This window comes from Panthera onca, chromosome A1, assembly GCF_046562875.1.
Source record: "Panthera onca isolate mPanOnc1 chromosome A1, mPanOnc1 haplotype 2, whole genome shotgun sequence".
Taxonomy (NCBI): Eukaryota; Metazoa; Chordata; class Mammalia; order Carnivora; family Felidae; genus Panthera; species Panthera onca.
Window position 1 is genome coordinate 125,197,724 of NC_138339.1, and position 27,280 is coordinate 125,225,003.

The 27,280-nt window shown below is 41.5% G+C and overlaps 1 protein-coding gene across 5 annotated transcripts in view; it reads left to right on the plus strand.

The window, feature by feature from the left end:
* The window catches only part of KLHL3 (kelch like family member 3), a 279,419-nt gene that overhangs the window by 182,382 nt on the left and 69,757 nt on the right, over positions 1-27,280 (plus strand). For 4 of the 5 annotated variants that reach the window (XM_060636063.3, XM_060636062.3, XM_078450777.2 and 1 more), the window contains 2 exons: positions 10,670-10,776; positions 21,238-21,359. In XM_060636063.3, coding sequence (XP_060492046.1) covers positions 10,670-10,776; positions 21,238-21,359 — 229 coding nt within the window. The remainder of the gene's footprint in view (positions 1-10,669; positions 10,777-21,237; positions 21,360-27,280) is intronic. The other variant, XM_078450783.2, reaches the window with a different exon arrangement.

Genomic DNA, 27,280 nt, shown 5'->3' on the forward strand with positions numbered 1-27,280 from the left:
CAAAAACAGTAAAATATTTAAAAATTTATCCAAGGAAGTGAGGGATCTGTATGCTGAAAACTATTATATGTTATTGAAAGAGATTGAAGAAGACAAAAATAAATGGATAGATATCTGTTTTATGTATTGGAGGAATTAATATTGCTGGTGTCCATAATACCCAAAGCCATCTATACATTCAATGCAACCTGTATCAAAATTCCAATGCCTTTCTTTTGCAGAAACAGAAAAAAATTCTACAATTTGTAAGGAGCCAAAAACAACCCTGAATAGCCAAAGCAGTCTTGTAAAAGAAGAACAAAGCTGGAGATACACAGTTTCTGATTTCAAACGATATCACAAACACAGACCATGAACAGAATTGAGAGCCCAGAAATAAACCCACATATATGTCAACTAATATTTGACAAAGAAGCTAAGAATACTTAGTGGAGAAGTAGCCTCCTCAGTAAATGGTGTTAAGAAAACCGGACAGCCACATGAAAAATAATATAATTGGACCTGAATCTTAATCCTCCTCACGGAAGTTAACTTGAAGTGGATTGAAAGACTTGAAAGTAAGACCTAAAACCATACCACTTCTAGGAGAAAACAGGAAAATCCCATTTTACACATAAAGACATTATTGAGAGGATACCATTTTTAAAGGTCACAGAATCCACAGAAATAATATTTTCCCAGATCTTTGGGCATCCCTTAGCTCAGTTAATTTGACACATAAGATTAACCATTACAATCTTGTTCTTCCATTTTTCTTTTCTTTTCTTTTTTTTTTCAAATAGAGCACAATCTGTATATGTTTTGTCAGGAAATTTTTAGTGCAGGTTTAGGCATAGATTTCCCTTTTATTTTTCTTTTAATTTAAAAAATTTCCATTTTTCTTTTTCTTTCTTTTTTTTTTGAAAAGGAACATAATTATAGATCATTTAGAAAATAAATATGAGCAAAAAATCATCTATAATTTTAATACCCAGTGGTTACCATTGTTAACACTTGGGAGAATATTTTTCTTAAAAATATATCTTAACCAGATTTTTTTTCTCTTACCACTATATTGGACAAGTTTTCTTTTTCTTTTTTTTTTTAATTTGTTTTTTGATTTTAATTAAACTCTCTGTCACACATGAAGCTCGAACTTATGACCTGGTGATTAAGAGTCACATGCTCTATGGACTGAGCCAGCCAGGTGCCCCTGTATTGAACCAGTTTTTCTGTGTTAGAACTGTTCTACAACATTATTTTAAGTGGATGAATGATTTTCTGTATTTTTGGTTAATTTTTGAAAAACCCAGTTCCTGTTGTTAGATGTTTTAAGTATTCAAATCTCTTATGTAAACAGCACCTGCAGTGGTAATGTTTGGAGCAATATGGCATACTGGGCACAAGCATAGACCATGGAGGCAGGCAACCTGGTTTCAAATCTTGGCTCCAGTAGTACAGTTCTGTGACCCTGTACAAGTTAATTAATGTTCCTGCCCTCACTTTTCTCAAACATAAAATGAGGCTAATAATAGTTCCAGGGTTGCTGGCTTGTTAAGGGGATACTAAGTAAAGTCCTTAGAACAGTGATAGCACATGTATTACTGTTGTTAAACACTTGTGCACATTCACAATTATTTCTATAGAATTAATTCCTTAGAAGTAGAATTACTGATTTCAACAGCATGTAGCATAATAATGATAATAATAATAATAATAATAATAATAATAATAATAATAATACCTCTTCCTTAGATATTGTTTTGAGGCCCTGGCACATAATGAACATTCTGCAACTCCTAGCTATGATTATGATGATGGTAGTGGTGGTGATTGAGGAGCTCAGTTACAGGGATGTGGCATTAGGTAAGAGAGTCAAACTTTTGTTCTCAATGAAGCTTGCATTCTAGTGGTGTTTAAAGATCATATCAAATTCTAAGGTATTTAATGGCTTTGAATTTTTTTTAATTTCTGGGGCACCTGAGTGGCTCGGTTGAGTGTCCGACTCTTATCATCGGTTTAGGTTGTAGTCTCACAGTCCTGAGATTGAACCCCACATCGGGATCCGTGCTGAACATGGAGTCTGCTTGGGATTCTCTCTCTCCTTCTGTCTCTGCTCCTCCCCAGTCCCCTCTCAAAATAAATAAGTAAACATTAAAAAAAAATTTTTTTTTAATTTCTAAGGTATTAAAGACATGGCTAATTTTTAAATTTTCTTTTTCAACGTTTTTTATTTATTTTTGGGACAGAGAGAGACAGAGCATGAACGGGGGAGGGGCAGAGAGAGAGGGAGACACAGAATCGGAAACAGGCTCCAGGCTCCAAGCCATCAGCCCAGAGCCTGACGCGGGGCTCGAACTCATGGATCGCGAGATCGTGACCTGGCTGAAGTCGGACGCTTAACCGACTGCGCCACCCAGGCGCCCTGGCATGGCTAATTTTTAAAACTGGAGTGGAATGGGTGAGTGAGGGAGAGAAAGGGAGCCTGAAGAGATGCTTTACTGATCTGGGTGAGTTTAATAGGAACTGGAGGGAGGCGTACTTTGTTTTGATGAAGGCCTGGTAAAGCATCTTGCTTGCCATCCAGGGTCTAAGCTAATGAAATGTTATATAATATTCCAGGGACCTGGGGTTATTTCTTGCGCTGTTTTCACATTTTTCCTCCTTCAATTTTAAGCTATTTTAGTTCACATACACATGTTCTATGCAATTTATGAATCACACAATTCACGAGTTTCCTATTCTTTTTACTTCATGGTAGAGAATGGGCTGTTGGCATGGTAACTAACTAGCCTTCCTCTTCCTTTTGCCTTTTATCGCTCTGCTCTGAGCCTACCAGCAGCTGCTTCTGGGCAGCAGACTCCTAATGGCTCTTTGGTTTCTGATTTACCATCCGGCCACCAAGTGGGGATATGGTCCCTTTTGAAATAGTACCCCAGATCATTCCTGAAAAGGAGAGATAGTCTCTTCTATCCTGTTTTGACAGTTTTAACCTCCCCTTTCACCATCCCTAAAATTTCTCTACCCTCATCCCCTTTTTTTTTTTTTAAAAGATGATCTGCCACTATGCCTTTTGTTAATAGTAATGAATCATCTTAGTACATTGCTGTTTTTCTTTTTTTGGTAACAGCTTTATTAAGATATAATTCATGTGATGGGGTACCTGGATAGCTCATTTGGTTGAGTGTCCGGCTCTTGATTTTGGCTCAGGTCATAATTTCGCAGTTCATGAGCTGAAGCCCCATGTCAGGCTCCGTGCTGACAGTGTGGAGCCTGCTTCAGATTCCCTCTCTCTCTCTCTCTCTCTCTCTCTCACTCTCACTCTTTCTGCCCCTGCCTCGTGCACATTCTCTCTCAAAATAAATAAATTTTAAAACCTTAAAGATATAATTCATATGCCATATTTAAAGTGTCAATGGCTTATAGTATAGTCACAGAGTTGTGCAACTAACAGCTGATTTTAAAACATTTTCGTCATCCCCTCCAAAAAATTCCTGTGTATGTTAGCAATAGTCCCATTGTTTTCCCTACCCCTCACCCTTCAGTAATGTACTTTCTGTCTCTATAGATTTACTTATTTTGGAATTATGTAATAAGCCTTTTGTGACTTCTTTGTCAGCATAATGTTTTCAAGGTTCATCCATGTTGTAGCATGTCTCAGGATTTCATTCCTTTTTATTGCTGAATAATATTGCATCGTGTATACGTACCACATTTGATACCCTTTGGCTGTTATAAATAATGCTGCTATAAACATTCACGTATACATTTTTGTGTGGATGCATGTTTTCATTTCTTTTGGATATATACCTAAGAGTGGGTTGCTAGGTCACATGATAACTACATGTTTAACTTTTGGAGGAACTGCCAGACTGTTTTCCAAAGCACTGCACCATTTGACATTTCTACCAGCAGTGTATGAAGGTTCCAGTTTCTTTATATCCTTGCCAGTGTTTGTTATTATCTGTGTTTTTGATTACAGCCATCCTGGTGTCTGAGGTGATATCTCATTGTGGTTGTGATTTGTATTTCTCCGATCATTAATGATGTTGAGCATCTTTTTATGTGATCATTGACCGTTTCTATATCTTACTTGGAGAAATGTCTATTTAGATCCTTTGTCCATTTTAAAATTGGGTTATATGTCTATTATTGAGTTAAAAGTGTTCAAGTTGTTTATATATTCCAGATACAAGTTTCATATCAGATACATGATTTGCAAAGTTTTTCTTTCCTTGTTCGGGTTGTTTTTTTTTCACTTTTTTGATATCCTGATGGTGTCTTTGGAAGTGCAAAAGTTGTAAATTTTGATGTCTGATTTGTTTTTTTCTTTTGTTGTTTGTGTTTTGGTGTCCTGTATAACAAACCATTGCCTAATCTGAAGTCATGAAGATATACCCCTATGTTTTCTTCTTAGAGTTTTATAGTTTTAGCTCTTATATTTATTTTTTTGATCTATTCCAAGTTAATTTTTGTATATTATGTGAAGTAGGGGGTCCTTTGTTTTTTTCGTACGTGGATATCCAGTTGTCTGAGCACCATTTGTGGCAAGACAATTTTTCCCCTATTTGAATATATTGGCACCCTGGTCAAAACTCAGTTGACTGTTTTGTGTCACAAAAGAAATCATCAACAAAACAAAAAGGCACTCTACTGAGTGAGAGAAGATATATGCAAAAGATATATCTGATAAGGGGGTTGTATCCAAAAGATATAAAGAACTTCTACAACTTAACACCAGGAAACAAACAATCTGATTAAAAAGAGGCACATAATCTGAATATATTTTTCCAAAGAAGACATACACATGGCCAGCAGGTACATGAAAAGATGCTCAACCTCACTAATCTTCAGGGAAATGCAATTCACAACCACAATGAGATATCACCTTATACTAGTCAGAATGACTAGTATCAAAAAGACAAGAAATAAGTATTGGCGAGGATGTGGAGAAAAGGAATCCTCATGCACTGTTAGTGGGAACAGAAATTGGTGTGACCACTGTGGAAAAGAGTATGGAGGTTTCTCAAAACATTAAAAATAGAAATCCCATGGGGACACCTGGGTGGCTGAGTCAGTTAAGTATTGGACTCTTGGTTTCAGCTCAGGTCATGATCTCATGGCTTTGCAGGCTTGAGTCCCACATTGGGCTCTGTGTTTGCATTGCAGAGCATGCTTGGGATTCTCTCTCTCTCCATCTCTCTCTGCCCCTCCCTGACTTGTGCCAGTCTCTGTCTCTCTCAAAATAAATAAATAAACTAAAAAAAAAAAATAGAAATACCGTGAAACCCAGTAATTCCACTACTGATATTTACCCAAAGAAAATGGAAACACTAATTGGAAAATATATATGCACCCCTATGTTTATTCTAGCATTATTTACAATAGTCAAGATACAGAAACAACTTAAGTGTCCTTTGATAGATAAATGGATGAAGAAGAAGGTGTGTGTGTGTGTGTGTGTGTGTGTGTGTGTGTGTATAAAATATGGAATATTAGTCATAAAAAAAGAGATCTTGCCATTTGTGACAACATGGATGGACCTAGAGGGTATTATGCTAAATGAAATAAATCCGACAGAGAAAGAGAAATACCATATAATTTCTCTTATATGTGGAATCTAAAAAAAAAAAAAAAAAAGAATGAACAAACAAAAAAACAGACACAAACTCTTAAATTCAGAGAACAAACTGGTGGTTGCCAGAGTGGAGAGGAGTGGTGGCAAAATAGAAAAGGGCAAAATAGAAAATGGGCAATAGAAATGGGCAAAATAGAGAAAGGGAATTAAGAGGTACAAACTTCCATTTATAAAATAAATAAGTCATGGAGATGGAAGGTATAGCATAGAGAATAAAGTCAATAATGTAATAGTGTGGTATGGTGCCAGATGGTAGCTACACTTATCATGGTGAGCATTGTGTAATGTGTAGAATTGTCAAACCACTATGTTGTACTCCTGAAGGTAATATAACATTATATGTCAATTATGCATCAATAAAAAACATTTTAAAAATAAATGATAAAAAATTTTTAAAAATGAATTGACTGGGAGGGTATATTTCTGGATTCTCAATTCTATTCTATTGATCTATATATCTAGGGTTATATTATTACTCTGCTGTCTTTAGCTTTGTAGTAAGTTCTGAAATTGGGAAGCATGAATCCTTCACCTTATTCTTCTTTTTCAAGATTGTTTTGGCCATTCTAGGTCCCTTGCATTTCTGTATGAATTTTAGGTTTCGCTTGTCAGTTTCTGCAAAGAAGCCAGCTGAGAGTTTGATAGAAATTGGGTTGAAACTGTAGAACAATTTGGGAAGGTATTGCCATCTTTTTTTTTTTTTTTTTTAATGTTTATTTATTTTTGAGAGGAGGGGAGGGGAAGAGAGAGGACGGGACAGGGGATCTGAGGCAGGCCCTGCACTGACAGCAGCGAGCCTCATGCGGAGCTCAAACTAACGAACTGTGAAATTGTGAAATCATGACCTGAGCTGAAGTTGCATGCTCAACTCACTGAGCCACCGAGACGCCCCTGGGGGAGTATTGCCATCTTAAAAATATTAAGTTTTTCGGGGCGCCTGGGTGGCGCAGTCGGTTAAGCGTCCGACTTCAGCCAGGTCACGATCTCGCGGTCCGTGAGTTTGAGCCCCGCGTCAGGCTCTGGGCTGATGGCTTGGAGCCTGGAGCCTGTTTCCGATTCTGTGTCTCCCTCTCTCTCTGCCCCTCCCCCGTTCATGCTCTGTCTCTCTCTGTCCCAAAAATAAATAAAAAACGTTGAAAAAAAAATTAAAAAAAAAAAATTAAGTTTTTCAATTCATGAACACTGGAAGTCTTTCCGTCTATTCAGGTCTTTCTTGATTTTTTTTCAACTGAGTTTTACAGTTTTAGAGGACAGGTTTCATGCTTGTTTTGTTAAATTTATTCTTTAGTGTTTATTTTTGATGCTATTTTAAGTGGAATTTTTCTTAATATCATTTTTTGGTTCATTGCATGTGTATAGAAACACAGTAAATTTTGTATATTGATCTTGTATTCTGCAACATTATTTTTTTATTAGAGAGAGAGAGAGAGCACAAGCAGGGGAGAAGGGCAGAGGGAGAGAATCTTAAGCAGGCTCTATGCTCAGAGCATAGACAGAGTCAGAGCCTGATGCAAGGCTTGATCCCATGATTCTGGGATCATGACCTGAGTTGAAATCAAGAGTCGGACGCTCAATCAACTGAGCCACCCAGGCACCCTTGCAACCTTCTTAAACTCATTTATTTGTTTTAATATTTTTTTAGTGGATTTCTTATAGGATTTTCTATATATAAGATCATGTCATCTGTGAATATTGTTTTATTTCTTCTTTTCCAATTTGCATGTCTTCCATTTTCATGTTCTATTTCATTTTCATTTTCTATTTCACTTTCTTGCCTACTTGCCCTACCTAGCCTCCCTAATCTTATCTTCCTTATTTGGTATAGTTACTCATTCCTTACTTTTTGTAGCCCTCTCTTCACTTGTCTTCTCAGACACCATACGTTTTGGGTTTTCCTCCTATTTCACTAGTTACTTTATTGTTTCTTTAGCTGGCTCTTTCTCTTCCCTCCAACCTCTTAACCATCTCCCACCTTTGAAATTAAGACTTATGAATCCATTTGCCTACTTGATAAACCCCACGTAGATGTCTGATATGCAGCTCAAATTTAGCCTTAGGAAGGTTAACTTAACTGCTAATCCTAAATGAAATGTTTTATGGGAAAAAAAGAGAAAGAAATATTAATGTTCACGGAATGTTTACTATTAGCACTATTCTTTATCTTGTTCACAACATATCTGAATTCTGATACTCAGGGGACATGAACCCTGGTCAGTTTGATTCCAGAGCCTGAGCTCCTTCCGAATAGCTATCACAAAGTGGATAGCCCTGTTTTTCTCTTGTTGAGATTGTTTTTTGGAGTAGTGTGTGACAGCTCAGGAATAAAGAATCCTATAGGATTTCTAGTAAATGAAATTAGAAATGCTTGTCAGCCATGCAGTGCTTTAGAGCTGCTGCTTCTCTCTTCTATATAGAGTGGATACACAGAGATGTCTCAGTGTGCAGACAGGCTTTACCATTCCCAGGGAAAGCCTACATTGAGTTTTGGGTGAGTTTCTGGGCCACTTTCCTAGATTTCTCTAGCCTTGAGATACACTTCTCATCAGAACTATTCTCCTGTATTTGCTTAACTGGATTCTCCACCTTTAAACCTCATTCCCTCTTGTGTCTTTTCCTTTGTTCATGAACTATCAGCTCCTCTGGGTTTGTGCAAGATATCCCATTCTGACATTTGCCTTTTCAGCACCTGGCTCAGCATTTGCTCAGCATTTCTGACTCATCTATTTTGCTTTCCTTGTTAAAATACTGGTTACAAGAACAACAACAAAATTACACTTTTTTGGTCAGTTCTTTTTAATTGAAGTATATTTGACAAATGACTTGTACTTTTAAAGAGTAGTGATAACTCCATTTTCTCTTTAAAATAGTTAATGAAAGTGAAATGAAAATGTCCAAGATAAGTCTGTTCATGTTGTGACTACATTTTTACAATCCATTTTGTCCAGACTAAAAACTAGCCTGTTCTCAGGTGGCATCTGCAATCTCATTTGGTCCCCACGATGGATGTCCCGAGGCAGCTAAAAAAGATGAGAAAACTGGTGAGATCCTTTGTCCATGTTCTCATAGCCAGTTAGGGGCAGAGCCAGTTCTCTTCCCAGCTGAGCTGGTTTGTTCTGATAAAATTTGTCTTTAGAGTCTGCTGTCCACTGTAGTGTGAGGTCCCATTCCCAGGTTTTGCCTCTTGGCACTCAGAGGTGTCACCCTTCCCTGATGCCCCCTCACAGGGACTTTATTCCATAGGCTGAAACTTTCCTGATCACCTTTCAGTATTGGGGCTAACTTATCTTCCGATTTTGTGTTCCTAAGTATGAGCCAATCGTGGGGCATTATGGCACCAATCCAGAGTGAGAACTAGATTCAAGACTCTGCCTTCTGTGGCACCTCTCTGAGCTTCATAGACCAGATGAACTCTAAACGCATTTACAGCTCCAGTCTTGTCATGCTTTATGATTCTATTTTCTCTGATAAGCAATCCCGCACTAACGTCTGAATAGTTGGCAAAGGTTTAATATGTCACTCCAGGGATGGCAAATAGGTAGCTTATCTCCTATTGATCAATCATGGAAGACTCATTAAAAAAATTTTTTTTAAATCTTTATTTATTTTAGGTGGGGGGGCAGAGTGTGAGCAGGGGAGGAACAGAGATAGAGGGAGACCCAGAATCTGAAGCAGGCTCCAGGCTCTGAGCTGTCGGCACAGAGCCCGATGGGGGGCTCGAACCCATGAGCGGTGAGATCATGACCTGAGCCACTCAACTGACTGAGCCACCGGGTGCCCCAATGGCAGACTCATTCTCTTCATCTCAACCCTGTTAAATGGATCCCATCATGATTCAAACTTCTCAATCCAGTATTGTGTGCTAAGTAGCCACTGCCAGTGGATCACAGTTGACATGAGTTTGTCCTGACTTCCCTCCGCATCTAGTGCTTCACTCTGAAGGAGGGATTAGTGGTGACCAGGATACCACAGACTTTAGGAAGATGGGTTCTGCGGTTCGGCTGCCTGCATTCACATCCTTTTTCCACTGCTCCCTTTTTGTGTGACTTTGAGAAAGTTACTTAATTTCTCTGGACCTCACTTTCCTTTTTTGTAATATGCAACATAACAACCATACCTCATGGAGTTTTAGACAGGATTAAATGCAATAATATGTATAAAACAGTGCTTAGAACAGTGCCTAGCATATGTAACTCAATAAATGCTTACTATTGGAAGGCTGGTGGAGGAAAAATCCTTAGACTGACACTTTGTGGTGCCCTTTCTATCCTTCAAAGTGGTCTGATGTTCATTCTGTCTATGAGTGTGGATTGATCCCATTTCAAAGTTTATTTAGTCAGTAAAAATTTAGGGCTTTCTTTAGGCTAGGCTTGCAGCCAGGTGTTTAAGATATAATAAACAAGTTCCTCTCAGAGCTTGCAGTGTAGTGGGGATGACAAGTAGTTTGTTTTGAAGGTAGTTACAGTATCCTTAATAATTGCAGCGATTGGAGCTTGCACAGGGTCTTTAGGGAGCAGCCTTCTTGGTGATAATGTTAAATCTGGGTGGGAAGATTAATACTTGAGTTGTCCCGATCTGGCTGGCCTCTTGCCAGTGTTTCATAGGTATTAGGTCCCTTGGGGAATTGTTAATGCTTGTTTTCGTGGGCAGCACATCTCAGTGGCATGCTCATGCTCCTTGGCATTCACTCAGTCCCTCGACTGACTGCCCCAGGATTTTCCCATTGCTCTCTGAGCTGCTGTCCCTCTGTCTCAGTCAGAGCTGAAGGAGCTGAGGAGCAGAGATGTGAAGACAAATGAAAGAACCCTGAATTTGCAGCGCCAGAGTAGCTAGGTCTCTCTGTGCGCCTTAGGAAAGCATGAATAGCCCAGCTTATCAGAGATTTGGGAGAGTCGATGAGTTCATGCCCCTGCCTAACTCGGGATAGGGCAAATGTCTGCGACAGTCTTGTATGGTGGCGGTGTGGAATCTGGGTGGGAGAAAAAATATCCTTGTGTGGCTGGGGGTGGGCATTGGTGCTGTGACCCATGCTGTCCCCTCACTGGTGTTTTACAGTAAACAGCTGTTGTGTGACGTGATGATTGTGGCAGAAGATGTCGAGATAGAAGCCCACCGTGTGGTCCTGGCAGCCTGCAGCCCCTACTTCTGTGCGATGTTCACAGGTATGGCGAGGGGCTAATGATAACCCACGATTATGGGGCTGCAGCCCCAGTGAGAGAATATTTTGGGTGGTGGCCTGAGGGGAGGCAGGAGACAGAATGCTATGACACTCACTGTAAGGAGCTTCGGTGTATCAGATGCTATGTTTTGCACCATGGGGGACTTGGTAGAACCAGCCAGGCTTGCAGCCCCTTGTCTACTATGAGGAAAAAAGAGGTAGAACCATAGAGTTGATTAGTTCTCACACTTCAGCATGCATCATAATCATGTAGGGGAGCTTTTAGAAGTGTAGGCTCTTGGGCTTATCCCCACACCTCTGTTCTTTCATTTTGCAGATGAGAAACACTGAGGCTGACAAAAAGGGAGGGACTTGCCCAAGATCACATAGGAAATGAGTGGAGCTTGGCTTCTTGATGCCTGGCCCATTGCTGGACCAGCTTGTCCTTCCCTGGCCATTCCTACCAGGCAAGGTCTGCAAACCCTCTTGAGACTTTACAGGAGTGTGGAAGAGATTTGGGAGAAGTGATGGCGGGGCTTGGAGGGGAGAGGAGAGTAAGATAGGAATTTTCACCATCTGGCACCTTTGCAAACTTTCTAGAGGGTCCCTGTTTCCTGTATATGCCCAATAGTCCTGTCCAGCTATTTCACATGTGAGACTGAATGCCTTGAAACCCACGGAGCTTCCTGTCTGTAGTGCCTCACAGCACCTCCCCTGCTCACTGAAGACCAGTTGTGCCTGCTGAGACCCTCAGGCTGGGTCAGGTGTCCCTTCCCCACGTTCCCCAAGTACCCATTGCTGCTTGTTAGTGTGGTCACTATCACTCTTGTGTTGCTGTCTGTTTTCTGGCATCCTCAGTGCCTGTGCTGTGATGTCTTGTGTATCGGCGGCTTCTCATCCTGCAGATTACATGTCATGTGTCTCCCCAGAGGGGCCTCCTCTGACCACCTGTGCCATGGTTCCTCACTAAGTTCCCTTCTGTCCCATAACTTGAATACATAGTTTTTCCTAACGTTTATCCCTACCTGAAAATCCTGTTGTTGGTTGTTGATTTTTTTTTTTTTAATCTGTCTCTCCTCACTAGACTGTAAGCTCCTTAAGGACAGGAGTCTTGTTGGACCTGTTTGCTACCATATCCTAAGCATCTGGTACACGACCAGAGTCAAATGTATTTTAAATGAATGAATGAAATGTCTCCATAGTTGATTATGAGCTTTGGGCACTTGAGGGCCATGTCTTGTCACTGCTGCATCCTCAGAGCCAACCACAGGGCATGGTATTTAGTAGGAGACAGTAAATAAATGAAGCTTAAAAAGAATGAAGGTGGGCTTGCTAAGAATGGGTGAGTGCAGGCACCCTGTTTTTGCTGAGTAGGCTCTTTCCCTTCTCCTAATATAGTATGTGGCCTCTCATGGGAAAGAGTGGTTCTAGTTGGGGGTGACTTAGTGATTGTGTTTTGAGAGTTCCTCACAATGTGGGCCCCCCCCCCCCCCCCTTGGCTCATTGTATGAAGGAGCTGTAACTCAGGTAAGTGGATCAAGCCTCTCTTCCATCACCCTGAACCTTGGGTCAGGAATTAGCAGCCTGGAAAATGTAGTTGTGAACACCAGTGAATTTCACTACCTGGAAATTTTGAGCTGCATGCTCTTTGAAGTAGTTTCAAACTCTAGTAGCAAGGTTTTTATGTCTTTATTTACCTCTCTCGTTCATCTGTCTATTTAAAAAAAATAATACATTTTGTTTGCAATAGTTATTTGGTTGCCACTTCACTAAGTAGCTCTGCCATTCATTGTTTTCTTGTGTATGTGGTTTGGAAAGTCCAGTATTGAGAGAAGAAATCTGTTTGGAATTGCGATGAATTGTAGTGTTGCCTCCACTTGTTGCTAATGAACTTGCCTCTGGAGTAGTGCAAGTGGCCAAGCAAGAACAAGATGATTTTAGAAACATAAAGAATCTGAACACTTCTGGAGCAGATGTTGGATTCTAGTCGATAAAGGGAGGAAAAAATCAAGAAGAAACAGTCTAATGTGATGCCCAGCTCAAGTCATCTGTTGAATCTGGTTACTGTCCATCCTTTCATCCTTCCATCCAGCCATCCAGCCAGCCATATCTGTCTGTCTTTCTACTCACCCATGTACCTTTTCAAACACTACTCACATATGTTGATTGCAGAAAAGAAATTAGAGAATGTGGACAAACAAAAAAAAATATATGTAATACATCATCTAGATAAGATTATAGTTCATATCCTTTCAGATTTTATATTTATAAATATATACACATATGACATAAAATTTTAATATAGGGGCACCTGGGTGGCTCCGTCAGTTGAGCATCTGACTCTTGATTTTTGGCTCAGGTCATGATCCTGGCGTTGTGGGACCGAGCCCCATATCTGGCTCTGTGCTGAGCATGGAAGCTTGGTAGCTTGAGATTCTCTCTCTCTCCCTCTGCCCCACTCCCTTGTTTGTGCTCGCTCGCTCTCTCTAAAAAAATAAAAAAATAAAAAATACCTAAAAAAATAAAAAATTTAAAAACCCACCAAAATAAAATTTTAATATAAATGAGCCATTTTGTATATACATAGTTGATGTAATGTGTATACTTAAAAAAAATTACTGTTCATCTTCCTGGGATGTTCTTCCCCCTGCATCTTTGCCTGTCTAACTCCTATTCATCTCTCATTACTGCTTAAGCAACACTTCCTCAGGTAGACTTTCCCATGATCCCCTTGGATTAGGTTAAATTCTTTTGTTATTTACTCTTGTGATACCATACGTTATGCTTGTCTTTAGTATCACTGCTTATTTCATTACTTCCTCAATATCTGATTGCTCTGGTCAGTCAGTTAAGAACTCTACCTTAATTCACTGCTATCTCCCCACTTCCTACCTGGATCTTCCATGTAGTAGGTGCTCAGTGAAAATTTGCTTAATCAAACCATTGGTCTATGGTCAGTATATTTTCACATCAGTGAAATCACATCTATGTCATAATTTCAATGGCTTCGTAAGATTCCATCATATATGTCCAAGTCAAAAATTGATTTCCATTTTGGTTAGAAATTCTAATTCTTTCTAATATTGTGCTATTATAAGTAATACTGTCATGGGTATCTTTGCTTCTTAATATTTATTTATGTTATAATTATTTCCTTAGAATAGACCCCTAGAATAGGGGTATGCACATGTTGAAGATTTGAGACACATGCCACAAATTCACATTTCCTAGAACAGTTGGACCAGCTTATGCTTCCATCGGCATTTTGTGAGATTTGTGTGTTTTTTGAGGCCCCTTGATTTGGCTTAAACCTTGGTAAGCAGGTTTAAAGAGTAACATTGTAAAATTTTGTTCTAATTATCAGATTCAGCTTCAGAATTCATAAACTTAATCATGAAAAGGCCCAGCTGACTCTTTTTTCTTTCAAAAATTTAGATAATTTATTTTATTTTGTTTTTAATTTTAAATCCAAGTTAGTTAATGTATAGTGTAGTAATGATTTCAGAAGTAGAATTTAGTGATTCATCACTTACATATATCACCCAGTGCTCATCCCAACTGGTATCCTCCTTAATACTCATCACCCCTTTAGCCCTTCTCCCGACCCTCCTCCCTCCATCAACTCTGTTTGTTCTCTGTATTTAAGAGTCTCATATGGTTTGCCTCCCTGTTATCTTATTTTGCCTTCCTTTCCCATATGTTCATCTGTTTTGTTTCTTAAATTCTGCATATGAGTGAAATCATATAATATTTGTCTTTTTCTGACTTATTTTGCTTAGCATAATACATTCTAGTTCCATCCATGTTATTGTAAATGGCAAGCTTTCATTCTTTCTTATTACCAAGTAATATTCCATCATATATGTATGCCACATCTTCTTTATCCATTCATCAATCGATGAACATTTGGGCTCTTCCCATACTTTGGCTATTGTCGATAGTGCTGCTATAAACATTGGGGCGCATGTGCCCCTATGAATCAGCACACTATGTGTGCATGTGCCCCATGTATCCTTTGAATAAATACCTAGTAGTGCAATTGCTGGGTCATAAGGTAGTTCTATGTTTAATTTTTTGAGGGACCTCCATACTGTTTTCCAGAGTGGCTGCACCAGTTTGCATTCCTACCAGCAGTGCAAAAGTGTTCCCCTTTCTCCACATCCTCACCAACATCTTTTGTTGTCTGAGTTGTTCATTTTATCAGCTGACTCTTGTTAAGTCCATTTCTATCAGCATGTTTAAGGCCAAAATGAAAAAGAAATACTCATGACGTTCTTCTGACTTGAGGGGTGTGATTACGATCTTTTTATTCGGGCTTAAAGTGTTTTTACTTTTTTGTCCTCTGAGTTCATATTGCCCAAATGTCCCAGATATCAACCCTGCTCCTTGACCATGTTCTGCACAGAATAACTCGAGATAAATGTGACAGTGAGGTCTGAGTGCCCAGAGGAGAGTGTTGAGAGGCAGCCAGCTTGCAAGAAGATCCAGGATGGGCTGTCACTCAAACTGCTCAGCACTCCTTTAGCACAGGGATTAGAGAGGCCAGCAGTGCTATGTTCTGCCCATCTTCGTCCTGTGAATAGGGAATACTTTAGATTGCCCTGCTTCCTCCCCATCTAGCTCCTCCATCCCTAGGGAAGCACATTTTACCAAAATAGCCTAGTCAGTTTTTTTCTCTCTCTTTTTTTTTGTCCTTTACTATGGGTTCTGTGTACTAGAGTATTTCCACTCCATATGGGTCCCTACGAGTCATCTGAGTACATTAAAAACAGCCCCATCTTATGGTGTTAAAGGAACTGGGTTTTAAAGAATATGTGGGCTCAGGGTATTAATGCCCCATCATCACTTGATAGAGATGTGGGGTTGCTTGCTTTCCTGGGCTCTCTGTGGTTCTTGGGGATGTCTGGGTACAAGGTCTTAAGGTATGGCCTGAGGATTTAAAGAAATTTAAGCTCTATTCTTTTAGTCCAGGTCACTCTCATCTTTCACCTAATTTCCTGCAGCAGCTTTGATACTAGTCAACCTGCCTCCTATTTTGTTCCTTCAACCCCAGCCTGTTCTCTACACTGTAGCTATAGTGACTTTCCAAAAAATCAGTCTGATGCATCCCTCACCTGCTTAAAATCTGTCAGGGCCTTTTGAAGGGGCACATGCACCACAATGTTTATAGCAGCACTATCAACAATAGCCAAATTATGGAAAGAGCCCAAATGCCCATCAACTGATGAATGGATAACAAAGATATGGTAATATGCACGGTGGGATATTGATCAGCCATCAAAAAGAATGAAATCTTGCCATTTACAATAACATGGATGGAACTAAAGTATATGATGCTAAGTGAAATAAGTCAGAGAAAGGTAAATAACACATGATTTCACTCATATGTGGAGTTTAAGAAACAAAACAGGTGAACATAGGGGAAGGGAAGGAAAAGTAAGATAAAAATAGAGAGGGAGGCAAACCATAAGAGACTCTTAAATACAGAGAACAAACTGAGGGTTGCTGGAGGGGTGTTGGGTTGGGGGATGGGCTAAATGGGTGATGGGCACTAAGGAGGACACTTGTGGGGATGAGCACTGAAACCATTATTACACTATATGTTAACTAACTTGGATTTAAGTAAAACTAAAAAAAGACATGTGTCATGAAAGCCATGTTTAAATGCACATCATTTTCAGAAATGATCGTAGTTAAATTAAGATTTATGTAATACTAAAAACTAAAAGAAAGTAATTGGCTTAATCATTCCGCCATTTGAACTAGCATAGAGTGTCCTTTGAATCAATATTTTGATCCTGGTCTGATCCCTTGTTAACATAACCTGATAGCTGAAAGAAAAAAAAAATCTGTCAGAGGCTTTCCATTGCTTTCAGGATGCAGTCTGAACTCCTTGGCATGGCCCACAAGGCCTTCCATTTGCCTAGATTCTGCTTCTGTCTCCAGCCTTGACTCCCCATTACTCTCTCTCTCTCTCTCTCTTCCCCCCCCCCCCCCCCCCCCCCGCCATTCCTCTCTTTGCTTTGCTTTTGCCTCATTCAGCTTCTTGTGGGCCCAGAACAGGTCCTGTTCTTTCTTGCCTCCAGACCTTTACATACACTACTACTGTCTTTGCCTGGAATATTGATTCTTCCCTCATACTCCCTTCTCTCCTAACTAACCATGACTCCTTCTCCAGATCTCACTTTAGATCTGTGGTTCTTAACCATGATGAATCAATCTGATGAAAACAATGGATTCTCTTCTCCCCAGTGGCAAATACGGGTTCCTGTGTACTATTCATTTTGCATACAGGTCAGGGTGCAGGAATCCCTGTTTAACAACTCTTTAAGCTAAGCCCTCTTTTCTAGTATTTAACACATTTCGTAATTGTTGGTTTACTTGTGTCTCTCCCCACTGGACTGAGCTCCATGAGGGAAGGGCCATAACTTATTCATGGTTGTGTCCTCTGGTCCAGCACAGTGCTTGGCACATAGGGACTGCTTGATATGTGTTTGTTGAATGAATGAATGAATGAATGAACAAATATCTGCCCTTGAATGGATCATGTTCTTTTTGGAAGAATAGGACATGCATGGTAACAGATGACAGGCAGAAGTGGAAGAGGCTAGAAAGATGTGCGACTAACACATTTTCTGAAAATGAATAAATCAGGAGACTATAGATGCTGGAGAGGATGTGGAGAAATGGGAACCCTCTTGCACTGTTGGTGGGAATGCAAACTGGTGCAGCCACTCTGGAAAACAGTGTGGAGTTCCTCAAAAAATTAAAAATACATCTACCCTATGACCCAGCAATAGCACTGCTAGGAATTTACCCAAGGGATACAGGAGTGCTGATGCATAGGAGCACTTGTACCCCAATGTTTACAGCAGTGCTTTCAACAATAACCAAATTATGGAAAGAGCCTACATGTCCATCAACTGATGAGTAGATAAAGAAATTGTGGTTTATATACACAGTGGAATACTACTTGGCAATGAGAAAGAATGAAATATGGGCTTTTGTAGCAACATGGATGGAACTGGAGAGTGTTATGCTAAGTGAAATAAGCCATACAGAGAAAGACAGATACCATATGTTTTCACTCTTACGTGGATCCTGAGAAACTTAAGACCATGGGGGAGGGGAAGGAAAAAAGAGTTAGGGAGGGAAGCAAACCATAAGAGACTCTTAAAAACTGAGAATAAACTGAGGGTTGATGGGGGGTGGGAGGGAGGGGAAAATGGGTGATGGGCATTGAGGAGGACACCTGTTGGGATGAGTATTGGGTGTTGTATGGAAACCAATTTGACGATAAATTTCATATTAAAAAAAAAGAAAATTCAAATCTGAGGTGGTTGGGCTGGGCCTCTTGGCAAAAGCAGAGGAGGAGGGCTCTTGGGCTGACCTTGAAGATGGAAGGACATATAGAGCTCATGTTTTGTTTTATTTTGTCAGAGTAGTCGAGGTAAGGAAAGGAGCAAGAATGACCAAGCCTTTGTTGGTTTCTGCTCCTCAGGAATTACTGGAATCCATGGAATTATGAGATATCAAAGGAAAGCCCCTTTTTTTCATTTTTTTCTTTTTCCTCCAACAAGTATTTTTTAAGTGCTTGTTATATGCCAAGCACTTTGTTAGGTGTTGAGGATATCTTGGCAAATGAGCTTGACAAGATCTTCTCCCTCTTGGTTCTTGTTTGCTAGGTCTTACATACTAAGTTGTCCTTAGAATTTGCACCAAGGCCTTGTTTGGGAATACTTTTATCAAGGTCATTAGTTAGGGTTAGGTTTAAATTATACAGGGATTTGTGAGAAATGACATGCGGTCTAGAGTTAGGCCAAGATTCAAATCCCAGCCCTGCCTCTCACAGCCATATGCAAATACCTTTTGAAATGCCAGTTCTATAGTTTGTAAAATGGAAATAATATCTACCTCCTGTGGTTGTTACAAGGATTGAGTGAAATAACGTGTATAAACCCTCGGCAGAGGTTCTGGCACACAGTAGCAGCTATTACTGCTACCACTTTCAGAGTCTGTTTAAGCTGAAGGCTTAGTTTGGTGCAGTAATTTCTGTTGGTTTATAAGAAATAATGTTGGATTTTACAAGTCTGTGTGATTTATACAGGTTTCTAATATCCTATAAAGGAACTTTCTTAAAATAGATTTTGGTTTTTGAGGCCATAGTTTTTCCTTCACGTGGTTTTCCCGTTTGCTTATTGAAGTTTAAGTATTTAATATAGAAAATTAGAAATTTTGGAGCCATGTAAAGAAGCAGGAAAAAAATCTCCCAAAGTTCCACCATCTGTGTCTGAATGTTTGCTATACATTTGACTAAGAATGATCTTGCATCCCCCAGAAAAATAAAACTTTTGCCCATATATACTGGTAACTTCATGTAATTTCAGGAGTTTCTACTTGTTTACCCCGAAGTTACAAAACTGATTGATCTTATTCTCAAGTACAACTTCCACAGAGAGAAAAGAATCAAGCCAGGCTCTGATTTCACACTCACATAAGGGCTTCTGAATCCCTTGGTTCTTGCAGTCAGGTGTTTCTTTTTTTTAGTCTTTTTTCTAAGGCCCAAGTTCTTAAACTAAGAATTGGCTGTCTGTAATTATCGTTTGCATTATAATTATCAGCTGGACTCTTACTGATGAATTTCTTAATAGCTGTTTAGAAAGATAAGTTGAACTTTTGGTTTTCTTGGGTGTGGATTTTATTTTATGTGTCTTGGAGTAAACTCAAGAGAGATTGTGAGAGCCTGTCTAATGGGTGCAGTAGAAATCCCCTATCTTTTCCTCTTTCCCCTTTGCCAGTTTGCCCTGCCTCAAGGCTCTTTGTGCTGAGGCCTTTTCACTGACTTCTACCGGTAATCAGAGAGAAGACAGAACAGGGTGGAGGGTCTCTGGTCTACCTGGTCTGATGGTGGAAGGAGTGGGCAGAATTTGGAATGATTTTCCTCCCTCTTCCAGACTCATTCAAATCTCTGTGTTGGGCTGGGAACTGTAGATTGGTGGAGGAATCATGTGCTGCCCATGCAGCTTGGAGGTGGGCGTCTGCAGCCCACACGCTGTACTGTACTTTATTTTCTTGGCTCCAGCACACAAATTCCACAGAGAGAAAACAACTACCCGGGCTCTGTTTTCATACTCACTTAAGGGCTTCTGAATCCCTGTTTCTTGCAGTCAAGTTGCCCTTTATTTCAGTCTACAAAGACACATGTCTAGCCTGTCTTTTCCTACTGGAATCAGCAGCCCTTGTTGGATGAGTTTGGCTGTAGACAAACCCATGTGCTGTGTAAGAGGGCAGGCTGGGGAAAGGGGCCTCATTTCTGTGCACATGTGGTACTGCTGCTGCCCTAGTTCACAGGCTCTGTCCTTTTCTTTGTTGGATTATTATCAGGGCCTCCCAACTGTTTTCCCTGCCTCTGATCCAGCTTCCACCGTGCATCCAAACTTTCATTCAGAAATACCCATCTGTTGATGTCATTCCCCTGTTTAAAACCTTCCAGTGGTGCTACTCCTAGGATCAAGTCCAAACTCATTTGCGTGGCTTACAGGGCTCTGCAAGCCCCGGCTGCTGCCTCCCTCTCCAGCTTCTTCTCACTGGCACCCCATACCAGCCTCTCACTCTTCTCCAGATTTATCCTTTTGGCACTTTCCTGCCTTTACAACTTATGGCTCCTGCATCCGGCTCATCCTTCCTCACCTTTGCTGCCTGTGGAAATACCCAGCTTAAGTGTGACCTCCTACTAGGATGGCTTCCCAGGTCTTGTTTGCTCCATCTTTTGCATTCTTGGGATTTAGTAGAGGATCGTGAGTAGAGTGTGGGCTCTGGAGTCACACTCACTGGTTTCAGTCCCAGCCTGGCCCCTTCCTAGATGTGTAACTGTGGGCAAAATGAATACCCACCCTCCTGTGCCTCAGTTTCTTCATCTGTGAACTGGGGATAGTATTAATGAAACTCCTAGGTTATTGTGAAGATTGAAAGAGGTGCCACTTTAAAGTGCTTAGCCCATTGCTTAGCCGTAGTTAGCACTTAATAAATGTTACTTTGTATTGTTGTTGTTATACTGGCATGTTATTTATATCTCCATTAAGCTTCTATCGCCTCATATATTTTTATATATCTGCCCTGCTAAACCGTGTGCTCCTTGAGGGCAGGTGCATATCTTGTTCACTTTTCTGGGCCCTGTGTGTACAGGTTTATAGTAAGTGTTGGTTGAATGAGTTACTACTGCATACAGATTTGCCTTCAAAATGGGAATGGGCAACAGACAGAGTGAGGAATGCATAGAGTTGGGTTTGCAGATGATCACAGACCCAAAGTTGATGTGCCCTTGAGGTCAGCTGTTTTATCCTCCTCCATGCCTGAATCCCTTCTGCCACCTCCCAGTGCTTTTATGCTGCCAACACAGGGCAGGAGGCTATGTGAAAGTTAAGCACCAAGTTCATGTCCGTTTTGGTTTTGTTTTGAATTGTAGGTGACATGTCTGAGAGTAAAGCCAAGAAGATAGAAATCAAGGATGTGGATGGGAGGACGCTGAATAAGCTGATTGACTACATCTATACCGCAGAAATCGAGGTGACCGAAGAGAACGTCCAGGTAAACTCAACCCCAGCTAATCGCTCACCACGCACTATTATTGCATCATTTCATTGAACCCTCGCGACAACTCATTTGGTAGCTGGAGAGGAAGCTAAAGCTCCAAAGAGGTTAGGTGACTTGCCCTGCATCACATGGCCTTTAGTTGGGTGAAAGACCCTCACACCCATGCCTGTCTGATCATGGCACCCATACTCTTAACCACTAAGCCGTCATGCCTCTAAATGAGCTTGGGCACCAGAGCAAAGTCTGTAACTCATGTTGGTTCAAACTCTGGGTGAAGGGTGACCCCACTTCTCCCCAGTCATCATCTCATCTCAGGGATTTTCACTGTGGATTGTGAGGCTGTTAAAAATTTTTCCTGTTTCAACATTAGTCACCTGAGTTTCTTTGAGCACTCATGCTCAGAGATGGAGATGCCAAGCACCAGGCCTGAGTCTCAGCAGGGGTGTGCGGCCGCGAAATGTGTGCCTTTTCCTCCTTTTGCTGCCCCGCCCTCATCCTCAGCCATCTGGAGCCTTGAAAAGAGGAGCCAGCGAAGACACTGCTTCACCCAAAGGTGTGCGTCTTAATGGTTGGGGACATGAGGCAGCACCGGCATGCTTCACTAGGAGAGATGGTTGAGGGTGTGTGGCCCATTCTGGAACCTACAAACCCCTGGGCCAAACACAGACACAGGACATACTATTTCTTGTCATTAAGGGCCTTACTATTTCAGTAAAATGCTGGAAAGTACATGTGATATGAAGGATTTTCCTTTTTTATTTTCCTTAAAGCACAGTTCCACCTTCTTTGTTGTGAGGCAGATACCTCTCCAGTGACCAAAATACCTATTTCCCTTTTCCAGAACACCACCTCCTTTATCAGGATCACAGTATTTGGAAGGCTGAGTTGGTAATCATTTTTTCATTCAATTCAACCCAGATGTTTGAGTGCCTCTTATATGCTGGGCACTTCGTTGGGCTACGTGGTTGTGATGATAACAGGGGTGATTCCATTGCCTGCTGTCACGCAGTTTGTGGTCTGGGGGTGAAGACAGATGCTCATCAAATCAGCACACAAGTAATGTCTGTGCACAGATTGTGATAAGTCCTTTGAGGTACGGAACGTGGTATATAATTAGAGAGTATCAAGGAGACGCAGTTTAGATGGGTGAGGGGATCTGGGAAGGGCTCTTTTGGGAGATAAAATTTAAGCTGAGGCTTGCTATGGTGAAGGGTACTTGTGAGGGTAAAGGGTAAAGGCAAGCTGAGGGTCTGAGGCACCCTGCGTTCAGGCCTCCGGAGCCTGCCTCTCAGTAGAGCCTGCCTTTGTCTCTGGCCTCTGGATAGACTTTCAGGTTGTACAGTGATCTAGACTAATCCCCTTCCCCTTTTAAACTGAGGTATATACCCCATAAAACACACAGCCTTTGCAATTCATTTCTGGTCTTTTTCATCCAGAATGAAATTGGCAAGGGAGTGCTCACATCTTAGGTCTAGCAACAGAAACTAAATAGCTGAATGACTTTTGGGCAGTAACAGTAAGTGCAGAATAATTCGATATAAAGTGAGTACAGTGTATGTGTTGAAAAAACATATGAAAAGGTTGATATCAAACCACCATCACATTTATATTCACTTGGATACTTTGAAAAGTGATGTAAATATTGATATTTACAAAATGAAAGGAATTATATCTTTTGCAACTCTAATGACCAATGCTAGATGTCGACTGAAAAATGTACAGTGGGTTAATAATTTTTTGAAAAACCTTGCATTAGGGTATATCAGTAACTATTAATCATATAGTGTAGCAGACAGAGTAATGACCCTCTCCCAAGATGTCCATGTCCTGATTCCTGGAGCCTATGAATATGTTAGGTTCTAACTGTCAAAGAGCAGTTCACTGTACAGATGGAATTAATGTTGTAGATCAGTGGACAAGCAATGGGGAGATGACCATGCATTATCCCGGTGGGTCCAGTAGAGTCAGAGGGGCTCTTTGAAGTGGAATATGGAGGTAGAATACAGAGAATCAGAGAGATATGACCCAACACAAACTCAACTTGATGTTTCCATCTTTAAAGATGGGGGCCATGAACCAAGGAATGCGATTAGCCTCTAGAAGCAGGAAAGGCAAAGAAACATATTTTCCCTTAGAGCCTTCAGAAGGAATGCAGCCCTGTTGACACCTTTATTTTAATCCAGAGAGATGCTTTTGGGATTTCTGACTTCCAGAAGTGTAAGAAAATAAATTTGTGTTGTCTTAAGCTACTAAGACAAAACCAAACACTTCCCCACCACCCTCTCCCGCCACCAAAAAACCGCACCCAACAACAAAAAAACCAAACCAACAAATACAACACTGTAGGTGAGGTTGTAGACTGTATGAATGGAACCAGCTTTTTCTAACCTTTTTACCATGTATTTGTTGAATAACTTTCTTTCTCCCCCATCAAGTCCAAAGTATTTACAAACTTGGATAAGTAGAAGATGTTCCACTCTGGATCCTTATTGCCTGGCCGGGTATTTGTCTTTGTTGCTTTGGTCTAACCCAGTGGTAGTGTGTAAACACCATTATATGAAGGCAGGTAGCAGCAGATAAACTCATCAGAGTCCTCTATAGAAAGTGGCTTCACCACTGTTTGTTGTAAAACTACGTTATAGGGGTAGGGCAGGGGCCAGATCGAAGATGTGCAGGTTCAGAGAAAGAAGTAGAGATGAGGCAGGAGTCAAGTCTGAAGGGAGGCCTGTGTCTGAGCTGTAGCTTCACCCCTGATCAAGAGTGAGTGCGCTTGTTCTGGCTCTGTCCCCGGCATGGTGTCTGTTTTCCCATCTGTAAAGTGAGGGCATGGGATTCAGTGAGCTCGGGCCAGAGAAGACACTTACTCTGTCAACCCATGATTTGTGTTCCCTCGCTTCTACTAGAGCCTCTCTGACGCCCTCACTGACACCCTGCCTTAAGGATCCGTTTTCATATAGTAGCCGTTTTATTGAGTGGTCAGACTGTCAGCCTTCAAATCCTGGCTCCACCATTTTCTAGATGTGAGATACGAGGCAGCTTACTTAATCTTTCTGTACCTCAGTGTCTTCATCTGTAATATGGGTGTAATAGCAGTACTTAATTTCATAGAGTTAGTGTGAGGATTAAATGAATTAATATAGATAAAGCCTTAGAACATTGCTACCCTGTGCCAGGCAGATAGTATGGGCTCTGTGAGCGCTATGAGCACAGAGACCCTGTCACTGAGGAGCACATGGTCTGAGAGTAGAGATGCATGGCTAGGCAAATAGGTACTCAGCAGTGTGGAGGGTGGGGATGGTCATGGGGGCAGCATCACTGAGGAGGTGTTGTGTGGGCCCCATCTTGAAGGAGTACTGGGTGGTCATGCCTTCCTCCTCTGCCTGCATGCCTGTGTCCCCATTGGTACATGAGCCCCTAAAGGGGCCTGCTGTGTTCATTTGTGTGTGTGTGGTGAGGAGTGGGGCACGTGCAGGGGCTCCAGTGGAAGGCACAGTGTGGAACCTTTAGGGAACTGCGTGTTGCTTGGAATCCATGGGATATACTAACTCTGTTTACGTTTTTCCTCCTCACTTTACAATGTGGTTTGATTGGGGTGACCTCCAGGAAAACAAAACAAAAAAGGTTGAGAAGAGAAAGTTTAGATCAAAACATGGCTGCTTCTTCATGCTGTGACATATCTGCTGAGGCAGTTGCTCACAAGCTGTGAAGACAACCTTTGTTGAGGATTTGGTGCACTGAGGAGGTGAGCCTGGAGGCCCTGGGGCTCCCCTGAAAGCCTGGGAAACAAGGATCAGAGTCTGGGGCTTGGTTAAATGGCTCCCAGCGCTCCACTCTTAACCACTTCCCAGGCACACAGACACTGGAGAGACTGAATTGCCTTTCCCTGGTGGAGGTAACAGCCATCATAGCTGACACTTACTAATACTCATTGAAAGCCAAGCATGTGGCAGTCACTTCACATGCATTATTTCACTTAATTACATCACCACCAAATGCAAGTATTCTAGTATGATCCCTCTTTCACAGTGGAAGAAGCTAATGATCCAAGTGGTTGAATAAGCGGTAGCGTTAAGATTTGAACCCAGCTCTCTCCATCTCACTGTGCTCTGTTGACATGGGGAATTTGAGTTGCTTGTTAAATGAATGATCAGAATCTTGACTTCCGCTCCTAATTTTAATAGTAATAAAAAGCAGTTTAACTGAGCACTCCCTATGCACCAGGCTCTCTGTTGACTGCTTTAAGTGTATTACTGCATTGGATTCTCACAACAAGCCTCGAAGGCAGTGCCATTATCATCTTTACTTTACTGTTGAGGAGGCAGAGCACAGATAGGTTCAGTAATTTGCCTTAGTCACATGGCTGGTAAGTTGAGAAGTCAAAATTCCAAGTGACACTTTTAATCACAGTGCCATTTTGCTAGTGCTTCTGCTCATCTACATACCGCTTTCCCTCTCCTTCCCGTCCTCCCTCCCTCCTTCTCTCATTCTCTCTCTCTTTCCCTCCCCCACTTTCTTTTTTTTCAACACATTTTTATTTAACAGTGTTTCTAAATTTATTCTTGAGAGAGAGTATGAGTGGGTAAGGGGCTGAAAGAGGGCAGGGACAGAGGATCCAAAGCCAGCTCTGTCTCACAGCAGAGAGCCTGATGTGGATGGAGCTTGAACTCATGAACTATGAGACCGTGACCTGAGCCGAAGTTGGACGCTTAACCAACTGAGCCACCCAGGCACTCCTAACCACGTTTCTATGCCAGTCCTCTTGTTTGGTGTTGGCAGAGACAGACCCACTGTGTGGCTGGGGCCTAGGCCTGTCACCTGGCCCCTCTGGTTTCTGCTCCCCCTCCCTCTGTGCATGGCCCTGCCGCCCTGAAATTCCAGGAGTAGGTGCTTTCTGAGGCAGGGCATTTCCTTTTGTTTTTGTTAGAGGAAACAAACTCAGTGACGGGATATCCTCTGCTGTGTTTTCATGTTATCCAAGGGAGAGAAAAAACAAAACGGGGCCTGCTTGTGAAAAATGGAGGGGAGGCCATTTGCAAGCTAGGAGGAAACCTGTAAACTCTACTGAGGGTCATCCGAGGGCCCGTTTTCCCAGAACCTTTAACACTGGGGTGACAAGAAGCAAACCAAAAGCTTTTTGACCTGGAGTCATCTTACATCCCTGTGGTGGTTCCAGCCAGCAGCTTCTACATGCTCAGCCTCCTCCTTCCAGGAGCCAAGCAGTGCTGCCCTTGTGATTCCACCAAGCCAAGAATCCGAGCTTGGTCTCTTGTTCACAACCTGTTACTGCTGCCCCTCAAGGGAGTCAGGGAATTGCCTTGCACACAAGATAAGAGAAGAGGAAATCCTCAGAAAGCCCTTGTTGATGTGGGAGAGGGAAATGAGGATAGCCACCTTAGGGATGTTTTGCTCTCTTTTCTTTCACAGCCTTTGGGGATTTTTGTCTGTTCCCATCATGTGCAGCCCCCAGAATCCCCATGGATGGTGCCCCAGTTTATCCTTGAGACTCAGAGTTTGAGCAGTGATTTATCTTCTGGTCTCCAAACCTTGCCCTCAGTGTTCTGACTTCCTTTACTTTTCTTCACGCCTTCCTATATGAAGCAAGTGGTGGAAGAAAAGGCCTTTTGACTCATAGCTAATCACAGTGTAAGATCAAAGAGAGGGAAGGAGCAATTAGAGAAACCACAAGCCCCCGTTCACTTTGGGAAGTCATCTTGGGAATGCTTTTGGGCAGGAGTGGATCCAAACAGGATGGGGGGGTGGTGTATAGAGAGGTGGAAAGCCTTAGAATTTTTGCCTGCTAAGTGTGTTTTGTGAACAGTAGGGAAAAGCTATGTAGGGAGCTAGCTGTATCCAGGGAGGTTTTAAAAACTGAAAGTATAACCTAAGGATTATGTTCAGGGAGTATTTATTATTTT